Source organism: Colletotrichum siamense (assembly GCF_013390195.1).
Source record: "Colletotrichum siamense strain Cg363 chromosome Unknown KSG_Cg363_contig04, whole genome shotgun sequence".
NCBI lineage: Eukaryota > Fungi > Ascomycota > Sordariomycetes > Glomerellales > Glomerellaceae > Colletotrichum > Colletotrichum siamense.
This window is the reverse complement of record NW_023501017.1, coordinates 4,804,694-4,818,499: the sequence shown is the minus strand read 5'-3', so window position 1 is coordinate 4,818,499 and position 13,806 is coordinate 4,804,694. Positions and strand designations below refer to the sequence as shown.

The 13,806-nt window shown below is 53.9% G+C and overlaps 4 protein-coding genes across 4 annotated transcripts; 2 read left to right on the top strand and 2 right to left on the bottom strand.

The window, feature by feature from the left end:
• Positions 1 to 2,105: 2,105 nt before the first annotated feature.
• tpsA (Alpha,alpha-trehalose-phosphate synthase [UDP-forming] 1) lies at positions 2,106 to 3,802 on the top strand (the record flags this gene model as incomplete). Its single annotated transcript, XM_036639038.1, has 3 exons — positions 2,106 to 2,409; positions 2,471 to 2,843; positions 2,896 to 3,802. 3 exons carry the CDS (start codon positions 2,106 to 2,108, stop codon positions 3,800 to 3,802), a joined length of 1,584 nt encoding a protein of 527 aa, XP_036496111.1.
• Positions 3,803 to 4,592: 790 nt separating this feature from the next.
• Positions 4,593 to 7,869, bottom strand: vid27 (Vacuolar import and degradation protein 27; the record flags this gene model as incomplete). Its single annotated transcript, XM_036639037.1, has 3 exons — positions 4,593 to 5,473; positions 6,012 to 7,622; positions 7,851 to 7,869. 3 exons carry the CDS (start codon positions 7,867 to 7,869, stop codon positions 4,593 to 4,595), a joined length of 2,511 nt encoding a protein of 836 aa, XP_036496110.1.
• Positions 7,870 to 9,113: 1,244 nt separating this feature from the next.
• FLCY (Farnesylcysteine lyase) lies at positions 9,114 to 10,908 on the bottom strand (the record flags this gene model as incomplete). The annotated part of the gene is made up of 3 exons (XM_036639036.1): positions 9,114 to 10,142; positions 10,191 to 10,711; positions 10,782 to 10,908. 3 exons carry the CDS (start codon positions 10,906 to 10,908, stop codon positions 9,114 to 9,116), a joined length of 1,677 nt encoding a protein of 558 aa, XP_036496117.1.
• An 890-nt stretch (positions 10,909 to 11,798) lies between these two features.
• Positions 11,799 to 13,703, top strand: cct6 (T-complex protein 1 subunit zeta; the record flags this gene model as incomplete). The annotated part of the gene is made up of 6 exons (XM_036639035.1): positions 11,799 to 11,840; positions 11,897 to 11,991; positions 12,046 to 12,067; positions 12,123 to 12,359; positions 12,416 to 13,415; positions 13,465 to 13,703. The coding sequence occupies 6 exons, from the start codon at positions 11,799 to 11,801 to the stop codon at positions 13,701 to 13,703; spliced, it is 1,635 nt and encodes a 544-aa protein (XP_036496116.1).
• Between the last annotated feature and the right edge of the window lie 103 nt (positions 13,704 to 13,806).

Genomic DNA, 13,806 nt, shown 5'->3' with positions numbered 1-13,806 from the left:
ACAATGAACCAAGCGATGCACCATCAGGTTGGCTTGAAAGAATACAAGCAGTAGAAGATGATCAATTGAAATCACCTGAGAATATCCGTCTGGTTAGATTATGAGGAACTGTAAGGAACTAGAATCTACCAACGAAGAAAATCAGCACAACCATGACCGGTGCGAGGGTCAATTCGGGCCGGGAACTACAAGCAACCCGCCCAAGGAAGTTTTGGTCCGGATTCCCGGGGAGAAAACGGGCCTTTCGATGCCAGCCTGCGGTCGCCCAACGGAGACCTTGTGGGCTGGATGATTGGGTTGGAGCGCTCTTTAGGCTTCTGGCGGCCGCTATTGGCCAGCAAGACGGGTTAAACGTTGAAAGGTCGCTCAGCTGCCGGGGCGGAAGCTCCTTTTGAGGGCCTCTGCAACTTGTATCAACCTGGTAACACCTTTCTGGCTGGAGCCGTTTCCTTGGATGCGGACTACGGTTCACAGATGACGGCACGCTTGCGTTGTGTTTGGGGGACCCGACAGGTCAGGGTTCACCTGTCAGACATGAGGCTCCCTTGCTGAAGATTTCCAGTCGTTGGCGCAGTGGATGGAAGGAAAAGTTCAGAGGCATCGTGAACATTCTGTGTTCTATCGCCGATGTGGTGCCCACTTCCTCGGCGCCGGCCTCTCCACCGTCGAGCGGGTATCGTCAAGGTCCTGGAAGTACCGGTACCTGATTTATTCGCTCTCTCCCTCGAGGCATTGGGCCTTTTCTGGGTCGTTGCAGTCGGGCGGCTGAGGAGATCCGGCTCAACGGCCCTGCAGATTTATATCGCTCACCATGAGCTCGGCGTGATTCCCTAATTGTCCGGTAACCTCCTCGGTAAGACGAGCAAATGGGCATCTCAAGTTGGCCAAAGAGAGCAGATGCATATGCCGGAGGAGGACGGAATGGCTGGAGGGGTCCAGAACGGGCTGCGATTAAATCAGCATAAAAAATGACAGAGACGTGGGAAGCAGTGACAGACCGGAATTTGGCCCCAGGACTAACACGACATGGGTCCACGCCAAAATTACGTAGATGGCACCTCAGTAACGCCAGGCCCCAGGTTAGTTGGTCAACAAGTTTAGATACAGGTAAGCTAATCTGCAGTTTGGCTGCGTAAAACATTCCTCTGAGAGTCTCGCCGACGACTTTACCTACGAACCCAAGGTAGCTTTTCCTGTACGTACATCACCTGCTTTGCCCAAGCTGCCCAGCAAACCACATGAAGCAAGTAGGTACCTCTACTTCTGGGAGCAGCAGCTGCCCTGTCTGATTACCCGTTGAACTTGCCTCCCGTCCCTCCTCTTCAACACCCTCAAAACCCAAGGCACTTTGTCACCTCTCACCGCACACCTCGCATCTCCCGTTTTCTTCTACTGCCACCCTGGCTCGGCCCAGTCAGAACGAAGCTCCGTCACTTCAGTCAACAAACGGGTAATTGGACGTTTTGGAAGCACGTTAGCCAACCATCGACTAGCCGCCCTGTTCCGCCTCTTTCCATCCAGCCATCCATCCCAAGCTACTTTTCTTCTTTTCCTTTCCTCCCAGACGAAGACCTCCACCACGCTGTATTGCACTTGTTGTGCTGGCTTGTGTCACCCTCCACGCACTCGGTGTTCTCCTGGGATTCGGGCAGCCCGATCACTGTTGTTCTCTCCATCTACATACCGCTGTCTCCTCCCGCTGCCTGCTTGCTTCATTCACGGCTCCGGCTTGAGCAAGCGAACCACCCCCAAAAAACCAGCTCCCCACCAGCAACAAAGCTAGGTAGGTAAGCTTGCATCTATCCCTGGCTCACAATCCCATCGCTTTTGCATTGCAGCGACAAACACCCTGGCTCCTTATTGCGTCGCTTGCACATCAGGTACCTCATAGTGCAGGACACCAGCCGAACCTACATTTACCCCTCCATTCCCCCGCAAGCTCATCCCAGCCTGACAACGACTCAGCTAACACCTTTCCCACCGCCACAGGACCACTAAGCTAGCTGCTGTTGCTCCCCAAATTCCCACCCGAACGAAGGAACCCACGATTTTCTTCCCTTCCCACCTTTCAACTCAAACGCACCGCCGGGCAACCCATTCCCACCATGCCTGCGCTCGTCGACGATGACACCGCCCCCGGGCGCCTCTTGCTCCTCTCCAACCGATTGCCCATCACCATCAAGCGCTCCGACGATGGCAGCTATTCCTTCTCCATGTCCTCTGGTGGTCTCGTCACCGGTCTCAGTGGACTGTCAAAAACCACAAGCTTCCAATGGTACGGCTGGCCGGGCCTTGAGGTCCCCGAAAACGAGATCGCCGGTATGAAGCAGCGTCTCAAGGACGAATACGATGCCCATCCCGTCTTCATTGACGATGAGCTTGCCGACAAGCATTACAACGGCTTCTCCAGTGCGGACAATCCTCCCGAATCTGCCTTCTGTAACAGTGAAACTGACAATTCGCTCTACAGACTCCATCCTCTGGCCCCTCTTCCACTACCACCCCGGTGAAATCACATTCGACGAGAGTGCATGGAGCGCATACCGCGAAGTCAACCGCCTGTTTGCCAAAGCCGTCGTGAACGATGTGCAGGATGGCGACCTGATTTGGGTCCACGACTATCACCTCATGCTCCTTCCCGAGATGCTGCGCGAGGAGATTGGCGACTCCAAGAAGAATGTCAAGATTGGCTTCTTCTTGCACACCCCCTTCCCTTCTTCCGAGATCTACCGCATCCTCCCCGTCCGTGAGGCGCTCTTGACGGGTGTTCTTGACTGTGATCTCATCGGATTCCACACATACGACTACGCTCGTCACTTCTTGAGCAGTTGCTCTCGCATCCTGTAGGTTCACATCTGGGACTGACAGCAAAGAATTGCGACTAACATTACCCAGCGGAACCCCAACAACCCCTAATGGCGTCGACTACAACGGCAAATTCGTCACCGTCGGCGCATTCCCCATTGGTATTGATCCCGAGAAGTTCGTTGAAGGCCTCAAGAAGCCAAAGGTGCAGGAGCGCATCGATGCCCTCAAGCGCAAGTTTAACGGCGTCAAGCTCATCGTCGGTGTTGATCGTCTTGACTACATCAAGGGCGTTCCCCAGAAGCTCCACGCACTCGAGGTCTTCCTGACAGAACACCCCGAATGGATTGGCAAGATCGTTCTTGTCCAGGTTGCCGTGCCCTCGCGTCAGGATGTCGAAGAATACCAGAACCTCCGCGCTGTCGTCAACGAGTTGGTCGGTCGGATCAACGGAAAGTTTGGCACAATCGAGTTTATGCCCATCCACTTCCTTCACCAGAGCGTCTCCTTCGACGAACTCACCGCTCTGTACGCCGTCTCAGATGTCTGCCTCGTCTCTTCAACGCGCGACGGCATGAACCTGGTTTCGTACGAATACATTGCGACTCAGCGCGAACGTCACGGTGTCATGATTCTCTCCGAGTTCACTGGAGCAGCCCAATCCCTCAACGGTTCCCTCATCGTGAATCCGTGGAATACGGAGGAGCTCGCAAACGCCATCCACGATGCCGTCACCATGTCTCCCGAACAGCGCGAGACCAACTACCGCAAACTGGAGCGCTACGTCTTCAAGTATACCTCGTCGTGGTGGGGCCAGTCCTTCGTCGCCGAAATGACCCGCCTATCTCAGGAAACAACCCAACAGAAGACTCTGAGAAACATTAGCGGCAACGTCGTAGGTCAGGTCAGTAAGGCTTTACAAAGCGCCGTCGAGGGCGTCCAGAACCTATCAGTCAAGGATGGCGAGGAGAGCAAGCAGGAGAAGCAAGAAGCGTAACGGGCCGCTATAGGTGGCACATTTGACGAAAGCATGATGAAGAAAAGAAGAAACACATACATACCCCAACCTCTTAAACCACACACACCCAGCAAATACTCGTCACGCCGAAGCATAGCTGTTTGGGAAATGGTAGCACATGAGCGAGGCGAAATCACCAGTTAACGTCAGGTTGGGCAGAGGGCATCGAGCCAAGCGGAGTTTGTTTTATTACGGGATCTTTCCTCTCATGCTATCGTGGGAAGGAGAGGGTATTCGGGAGTGTTAGACAACACAGGAACAATATCTCTCTTGTCCCATTTGTATTTTCGAGTTTATGTTGGTTTAGCATTAGACTATCTACCTACTAAAGGACCGGTTTTAACCGATGCAGCTCAAGTGTTGTTGTGAGACCACGCCTCCTAAACCCCATAACGTCAGTAAAGACAACTTGCACGAAACAACAGCGATCACCATAAGCACATTAGATAACAACGACACTAAGCAGGGAATTGTTTCATGTAATTGAATTTGTTCTGATGTCAAGAGGTATCTAAAGGGGTAAAGTGACTCTCTCATGTGAGCACTCGAGAGAGACACACAAAGAATAGAAGCAAGCGAAAGGGCCGCATTTGAATGGTAGCAAAAAAAGAAACACATCCGTGCCTTGGAAGGGGGTTGGTGGTGCTGTAAATCCATTTCCGGGGAAAACGCCCGTCGTCGTGAAAAAGAGACGTTCCAACATCAATGCGTACACAAGTCTGAGAAACAATGCAGAATGTGTGTATACACACACAAGGTCCGAGGGAAATCAGTAAGGCGAGTCGACGATGTCGTCCTTGCCCAGCTTGTAGCGGCTGCTCTGCGGGGTTCCGATGCGGCCCGAGTCTCTGCTGCGTCCTCCGCCCATGCTCAGTCTGGCCCATCCGGGGCCGGCGATGCTCTCGCGCGTGGGGCGCTTGAGGCCCTGCTTGCCGACCATGTTGACCTCGTTAGGCAAGGCGACGATGACGTTCTTGTCGGAGCCGAATTTGAAGTCGTCGGCCTTGACCTCCTCAGCGTAGCGCTTGATGAGGTAGGGCGCCTTGGCGCCACGGAGGACCTTCTTGAGGTTCCACTCGACAATGTACGGTCCCGTGGCCGTGATGATGCTCTTCTCCTCTGCGTCCGTGCCTGTGTTAAAGCGCGCGGGGGTGAAGGAGACGGGCTTTCCGGTCTCGTGAGCGAACTGGGCTACGTGCTCAGGCGTAAGAGCGAGACGGCGCGGCTGAGGCTTAGAGTCGGCAGCAAAGGACTTCTCAAAGCCGAGCTTGCCCTCATTCTTGCCCGACTTCTGCATGGCGTCGATCAAGAGGATGTAGGTCCTGCAGGTGGCAAGAATCCAGCGACCGTCGGCGGAGACGTCGAGGCCGATGATGGCCTCACCGAGGGCGGGGATGTGCGTCTTGGCGTTGATGCCCAGGCGATCGAACAGGCGGACGTCTCCCTTGTTGGACGCAACGGCGATGTAGCCCTTCTCTGTCGTGGAGATGGCGGAGAAGTCGTTCTTGGAGGCGTACTGCTTGAGCTGGGAGTCGACAAGCTTGGTGCCGGACAGACGGGGATCGACACGGTAGAGTGCGTTCTTGGAGATACACTCCGTTGCGTTGACAGCGTCCGCCCCCAAGTTTGACCCGGAAGGAAAATTTTCCGCTAGCTTAGAAACCCCTTAAAACCCCCTAAACTTCACGTTTTAATAACTCTATGCGTACGCAATGCGCGTAAATAAAAAATATATCAATCGATAGCCCTCGATTAGGTGATTATAATGATATCTTTTTTATTCTCGCGCATTATATACGCATAGAGTTATCTAAGTGTGAAGTTTAGGGGGTTTTAAGGGGGTTTCTAGGTTAGCGGATACTTAACGCAACGCTAAAAAGAAAAAACGAAACCCCCGGCGCGTTGCGTTGAACTGTCCGCTTAAAAAACCCCTCAAAATTAGCCTTAACTTCACACTTAGATAACTCTATGCGTACGTAATGCGCGAGAATAAAAAAGATATCATTATAATCACCTAATCGAGGGCTATCGATTGATATATTTTTTATTTACGCGCATTACGTACGCATAGAGGTATTAAAACGTGAAGTTTAGGGCGATTTGGTGGTTTTTCGGTAAAAAGCCCCTTTTTTTGCCTTTTTCGGGCTAAAAACTGCGGGGTGGACGCTGTCAACGCAACGGAGTGTACCCAGGAAGGTGGGCTCGTGCGTCATTTGGGCGTACTTGTTCTCTGGCGCGAAGTTCAAGACGGGAATGTCCTCGTGAACGTTCCACTCGTCGACGACCTTGCCGTACTCCAGGTCCATGCGGTAAAGCTTATTGGGGTCCGTCTCATTCTGCAAAATCATGTTACGGTCCTCGTTGTGAAGCATGACCTTCTTGGGACTGAACAGTGTGCCCTTCGGCGTCTCGACCTTGGAGATATTGGTCGAGAATTCAAGGTTGTTGTTAGGCGTGTGCTTGAAAACACCGATCTTGGATCCGCGCACGACAAATGATCGGTCGTGCTTGTAGCCAACAGCAAGCTGTGAGTTAACGTTACCATCCTCGTCCTTGGTAGCGACGTCATCCTCCTCTTCGTCGCTATCGTAGTGCTCGCTGCGCTGGGCATCATCCTCGGCGTCTTCGTAATCCTCTTCCTCCTCTTCTTCCTCGGGGGTATCTTCCATCGTAAGGTCGTTGAAGGCATCCGTGATGTACTCCTGCTCCCTCTCCTTAATCTTCTCCCACTTAGTCTCGTTCAATTGCTCCCACAGAGCACGGAGAAGAGCGTCTTGGAACCGCTCCAAAGTTGGCTGGTCCTTGAAACGAAGAAGCCAAGAGTAAGCCGATCCATCAGGGGAGAACTGGTTGAAAATGAAGGAGAGAAATTCGAAGTTGAAGACGGGGTTGATATCGGCTACGATGGGAATGCCGAGCCACGCGCGGTCCTCGCTCTCGACCTGCAGCCAGTACTCCCACTTGCCGACCTCCGTAACAGTGGCAGTGACAGCGGCATCTTGCTGAACAAACGAGCCTGAGGGGAAGTCGAAGAAGTGCAACTCCGCCTTCTCGGCAGCGTAAGTGCTGAGGGCCTCAGGAGCCTCGGCAGACTTGGGCGGGGCCGTGTCCTTCTTCTTCTCAGGCATGGTAGGCGTCTTGACGGGCGTTTGCTCTTGTTCGGCGGATGTGTTTGCGGCCTGGGGCGGGGTCTGGGGCACAAACAAGCCGTCGGAAGAGTCGATCGAGCGCGTCAGCGTCGGGCTGTGAATAGGGCTCGCGGGAGGAATGGGATGCTCCTCCTCGAACTCGAACTGGTCGAGGTCGGCGTCTGAAGCGGTAGTGTGTGGCTTGCGGTACTTGCGTTCGTATTGGCACTCCTTCGCGATGCGGTCGAACTGGGAGACTTGGCCGGGAGAGACGACGTTATCGCAAACAAACTCGTAGACGTCGCCGGTATCACCGCTCAGATCACGCCAGGCAAGGATCTTGTCACTGCCGTCACGAAAGTCGACTCGGAAGTGGAGTGCCTCGTCGAGCAGGAAGGTCTTCTCGTCTCTCTCGGCAGCGGCAAGTGCGTCGATCTCGGCGTCTTCTCCTTCCTCTTCGGCCAGAAGCTCAGCCTCGCCTTCCTCGTAGACTCTCTGGATGACGAGCTGGTACTGGAAGTCCTGTGCGGTGCGTCGGATACGGGCGGCGGCGTCCTTGAAGATGAGTTCGGAGTAGCCCTTGGGCGAGAGTGGGCGGACGAGGTAGAGTTGTCCTTGGGGGAGTTCGATCAAAGACTCTTGGTTACTGGATCCGAAGATGAGCTTGCCCACTGTTGAACGAGGTGTGTTAGCGAAAATGTCGTATGAAGTGAGTGTGTAGGCAGATGTTGCAAATGAAGGGAAAAGTGGAAAATGTCGGCCAACCTGTTGGTCGCAAACGGTGATGACGAACAGGCCCAACCAACAAATCTCACATGGAATTTGCGGTCGCGGGACAAGAGCAAACAGGAGTGGCAGAACAGACCGTTAGCAACAGGTGGGTGGCGGGGTAAACTTACCGTTTCTGAGGACAAACATTTTGAGAGCTCAAGAGGGGAAGAGGGGCTCGGTTTAAGAAGGGAATCAGTCGCGGACGCAGTTGCTTGTATTTATGATCTTCGCAAAAGCAAATGATTCCCGTCGGCGTGGAATGAGAAAGAGGAGGAGAGAGCGGAAAGTGCCAGGCCTTGGCCACGAAATGAACAGAGAGAGACAGATCAGGCACTAAAGGTACGACCGGGAAGGAAAATGCGTCATAACAAAAAGGTAGCTTTCCTGGGTTTTGGGGTCACGGTCGTAGCTGCTGGTGCTGCTGCTGCTGATGGAGGGGACGAGGGGTCAAAGGTGGCCTGTGGCGGTGCACGTCCCTCTTTCTTTCCTCCAATTTTTCTCGCCACGGCAACCTGCGGATACGTCAGCCACAGCGGCAGGGATGTCACGGGGACCCTTGGAAGCCGGGGATGGGTGGTCCTGCTTGGTCTGGGCCCAACAGCACCTTGGAAGGTACCTTGGGTACATACCAGCGCAAGCCGTGAGTGACAGCAGCACCTTCCCGCCGCCCGGGTTCCCTCCCGCCTGCTGCAGACTGCAAGAAACTTGGATCTTGTACCTGCTTGCAGCAGGCGCACGAAGTATATTTTCCTTTTTGCTGAGTAAGATACCGTTTCCCGACTCTCTGATATTTGATAACGCAGTTATCATCCGGCCATGTCTTGAAGGTTTGATCCCTAGCGACCTGAAAGTCGAGATGTGACTTCCCGGGAGCTTCTACCTACAGAATATTAGCTCACTTTTTGTTTGAGTTAGGGGATCTCAGCCGTCGGATGCACTCATCCAGGTCTCAAACTCTGACTAAGCCATTTTGTTTGTTTGTTACCAAGAAACACTTCATCATCCGAGTGGTTCGGGAAGCTGAAAACCAACCACTTACTGATGTCGGGTGTCTCTGTTAAAGTGGCATTTTGATTGTGAGTTGGGGCTTAGAGAAGGCTGAAGCCCGCCACGTCCGATTCAGGATGTTCCTCATCATTATGAGTTATCATAAATCAACCGTGAAATTACCTATCCTCGTTCCTGAAAGTGCATTTGCGTATGTTACACCTCAACACCTGTCTTGACACTATGACATGGTGTGGCTCATCACTCAGAACTAACACAAAAGAACGATCCAACAGCATTGGTTCAAAATGAGAAATCAATCTTACAGTGGTAATTCATTTGAAACGAGCGCTGTAATGAACAAAAACATGACCAATTACGCCCCAGCTCATAGTAAAGACAGCCTATAGCTCATCAGCGACAACCGGCTCCGTCTCCGTTTGCTCAATCACCTCCTGGGCACCCTCCTCCACCTTCTCAATCATAACCGCCTCCTCCTTGACAGCCTCAGTAGAGACGGCAAAGTCCTCCGCAATCAGCTTGGCAACATTCTTGCCCATAAGCGCGCTGGTCTCCATGCAAGAGATGAAGCTCTCCATGCCGGAGAGGTAGTACAGGCCGTCTCTCAGGATGGGGTCCTGGAACGTGACGCGGGGATACTCGATGGGGTAGGAGTGGAAGACGTGAGGGTGGTACCACGAAATGGGGTCGACGGCCTCGGTCTTGTCCTTGGAGACGATGGTTTCGGGGACCTTTACTCCGAGAAGCTGCGAGAGGAACTCGGCGGTGACCTGCTTAGGAGAGAAGATCTTGTAAATGAACTCGTCCTTGAGGGTTTCCGGGTTCGTGGCCGTCCTCAGGGTGCTGATGGAGTAGAAGCCGGCCTTGCCGGCACCCTCAGCTCCGGCCTTGGCCTCGTCGGCAGGGTTGAGAGTCGTGAGGACCGTGTCGGGCGCCTTGGACCCGGGCTCCATGCCAAAGTACTCGGGGGACAGACGGAATGGAGAAGCGAACAGCGTGACATGGAGCTTGACGTAAGGAATCTCGTCAATCTTGTGTTGGAACAAGTCCTCAGCAACGCTGATGTCGCTGTATTGCCAAGGGGTGGCAATGACGACGTTGTCGAAGGCGACGGGGTATTGATCCGCCTCGACACCAGCATCTGCGTGAGAGTCCTTGGCCGAAATAAAGTACTTGGAGCTTGTAGGGCCAGTCTTGACCTCCATGGAGGTTACGGTAGTGTTGCGGTTCACAGTCGCGTTAGTCTTCTGCAGCATGGTGTCGAAGATTTGCCAGTTGCCGCCAATGACTTGCTTGGCGCCCTCAGGCGCCATGGATACCATGGTCTCCAGACCATGGATGTACTTCAGGTTGGAAGCATAGTTGACGCGAGTTGCAGCTTGGATAATGTGGTCAGAGAACAGCTCGCCAATCTACATCAGGTGAGCGAGCGATCTAGTCTGACGCGTGTGGTGACTTACATCATTGTTGGCGAGGAACTCCTTTCCAGTAACTGAAGTCGCCTTCAGAAGGTCCAGCTCGAACGCCCTTTGGGTCAGAGAGCGGAACGGGAAGTGAGGCGCCTCATACAATTGCAGGAAGGTATCAACGGTAGACTGGACGAGCTTCTGCGCCTTGTAGGGAGCCAAGCCGTACTTCCAAAAGAGCTTGGCTAGGTTCCACCACTGCCAGGAGCTGTCGTCCTGGGTGTACACAAACTGCTCGCCATCCCAAATGCCCAGGAAGCCGTCACTGCCGGACTCGGGCTCCTTGAGGGGAAGGCCGAACCGCCTGCTAGCATTGTAGAGAATCTGGTTGGCCTCGATGAAGATGGACGCGCCCAGCTCGACTTGCTCAAGCGGGTTATCGTAAGCTTCAACCGTCAAAGTCCGACCGCCGATGTGGTTGGTCTTCTCAAACACGGTGATGTTCACTTCAATGCCGTCTGCCTCGGCATACTGTTGCAGGTAGTAAGCGGCAGCAGAGCCACCCGCGCCAGCTCCTGGATGAGGATTAGTCGCTACATTCTACAAATAATCCCAATACTGTTGAGGCCGGCGGTGCCTACGAACCAATAATGGCGACTTGCTTGACACTGCTGTCAAAGGCGACGATCTCGACTTCTGTCTCGGTCGCGGGCACGCCAGTTCCCGTCATGCTGAGCGCGGAGAGCACAGCTGAGAGCTTGGACCCCCACATGATGTATTGTCGGATTATCAGGCAATCTCAAGCTTTAGAAGGATTATATGAAACAGCAAAAGCAAAGAGTGATGAAGAATTGAAGAGAGATAGATGCGAGATTTCAATACATGTTTTTGGGGGATGAAGAGGATGAAAGGGGGAGCATGAATGAGATTCGTAATTCGTACTGCCCGGGAGGTCCCCCAAATGAATTAAACTCTGGGTGAGTAAACAAACCGCCGCTTTATTGGTGTTACTCCTGTGGCTCTGCTCCCTGCCGGACCGGGGTGATGCGTGTTCAGGGGAAGCGGAGGTCGATATGGGGCATCTTTCCGTACAAGAACAGAACAATTCGTGAGTTACCCTTCACCGACGATTTACCAGACGGACTTGGTTTGACAGAGCTGTGCCTCTGAGAAAGGCTGACCTGGCGATGAAGCTCTTCCAAGCTCCTGATAAAGCAGCGGCTCATAGCTTAGTGGTAGAGAGAGTAGAGGTTTCACTCGGGTGGTACCCCAAGACCCCCAAAGTCCCTGCTCCCGCCTGCCGTGCTGCAGTAGCTATCGGCCACCCACTAACGACGCACAGACCATAGAACATGCCGTCAGTCTCTGCTGACACATGTAGACTCCTTTAGATGCATGTCCCTCAAAGATCGATTGGGTATATGCAGCTAAGAAGAAGTCGCGCCAACGAGAAAGCACTCAGGCACCGAGCCAGCACCTTCCACCGCTAGCTGACCGCCTGCCACCTCAAGGCAGAAAAAAAGTCACCACCAGAGTCCCGCATCTGAAGCTCCCCGGACCAGGCCAGGTCAACTCTCGAGAACACTCCACGTCAGGTCGCTAATCCAATAACCTCACCGATCGATACCCCCCTCACGAGCCTCTCGACGACCTCCAGCCATCATGTCTGCGGCCCAACTGCTCAACCCCAAGGCCGAATCCAGGGTGCGCATTGCCCTTTTTCTGCCGGGCCTTGTTTGTGTTGCTAATCAGCCAAGTAGCGGCGGGGTGAAGCCCTGAAGGTCAACATCAGCGCTGGTGAAGGCCTGCAGGATGTCCTCAAGTCCAACCTCGGCCCTCTGGGCACCATCAAGATGTACGACACCAAAGAGTCTTTCTTGTTGCTATAATGTTTGCTAATGTCTCCCAGGCTTGTTGACGGTTCCGGCCAAGTGCGACATACCGCCCCTCCTTACCCCTGGACCGCTGCTAATGCGCGCCGAACAGATCAAGTTGACAAAAGATGGAAACGTTCTCCTCAGGGAGATGCAAATACAGAACCCCACCGCCGTCATGATTGCGCGAGCTGCGACTGCCCAGGACGATATCTGTGGTGATGGTACGACGTCGGCCGTTTTGTTGATCGGTGAGCTTCTGAAGCAGGCGGATCGCTACATCTCGGAAGGACTGCACCCTAGAATTATCACGGATGGTTTCGAGATTGCAAAGAACGAGGCTTTGAAGGTGCGTCTTCTGCAGATGGTACGAAGTAAAGAACGTGGAACTGACTGGATACACAGTTCCTCGATGGCTTCAAGCTCGCCAAGGAGGTCGACCGCGAGTTGCTCCTTTCCGTCGCCCGCACATCGCTGTCTACGAAGCTCAACTCCAGCCTCGCTGCCAAGCTCACCCCCGATATCGTCGACGCCGTGCTCGCCATCTACCAGGCCCCCGCCAAGCCCGACTTGCACATGGTTGAGATTATGAAGATGCAGCACCGCACCGCCTCGGACACCCAGCTTATCAAGGGCCTGGCTCTGGACCACGGCGCCCGCCACCCCGACATGCCGAAGCGCGTCGAGAACGCCTACATCCTGACGATGAACGTGAGCTTGGAGTACGAGAAGACCGAGATCAACTCTGGATTCTTCTATTCCAGCGCGGAGCAAAGGGACAAGCTGGTGGAGAGCGAGCGCCGATTCGTCGACGCCAAACTGAAGAAGATTGTCGAACTCAAGAAGGAGGTTTGCGGAAACGACCCCAACAAGAACTTTGTTATCGTCAACCAGAAGGGTATCGACCCCCTGTCTCTGGACGTCCTGGCCAAGAACGGCATCCTCGCCCTGCGTCGCGCCAAGAGGAGAAACATGGAGAGACTGCAGCTCATTTGCGGTGGTGTTGCACAGAACAGTGTCGAGGACCTGTCACCCGATGTCCTCGGATGGGCCGGTCTCGTCTACGAGCAGACCTTGGGCGAGGAGAAGTACACCTTTATCGAGGAGGTCAAGGACCCCAAGTCCGTCACCCTTCTCATCAAGGGCCCCAACGCACACACCATTACCCAGGTTACCGATGCCGTCCGTGACGGTCTGCGCAGCGTCTACAACATGATTGTTGACAAGAGCGTTGTACCCGGTGCAGGCGCTTTCCAGGTGGCCTGCGCGGCGCACCTGAAGAGCGATGCCTTCTCCAAGACGGTGAAGGGCAAGGCTAAGTGGGGTGTTGAGGCATTCGCCGATGCCCTGCTCATCATTCCCAAGACCCTGGCTGCCAACGCTGGTCTCGACATCCAGGATGCCCGTAAGTATTTTTGTCTGTCTGTTATTACGCTTTAACTAACACATTGCAGTTGCTGCCATGCAAGATGAGCACGCTGATGGTAACGTTGTGGGCTTGGACCTCGCAACGGGTGAGCCGATGGACCCCGAGCTTGAGGGAATCTTCGACTCTTTCAGGGTGCTGAGAAACTGCATCGCCTCCAGCTCCAGCATTGCCTCCAACCTACTGCTGTGCGACGAGTTGCTGAAGGCGAGACAGATGGGCAGACAAGGCGGCCCAGGCCCCGGTATGGACGGACCTGAGGAGTAATGGGTTTACCGGATTTTCGTTGTAAAGTATTGGCACGGTAGACAAAAGGCGTTGCTCTTAGACCTGTCAAAAGCTGAGAACTGGAATGATATCCATTTACGAA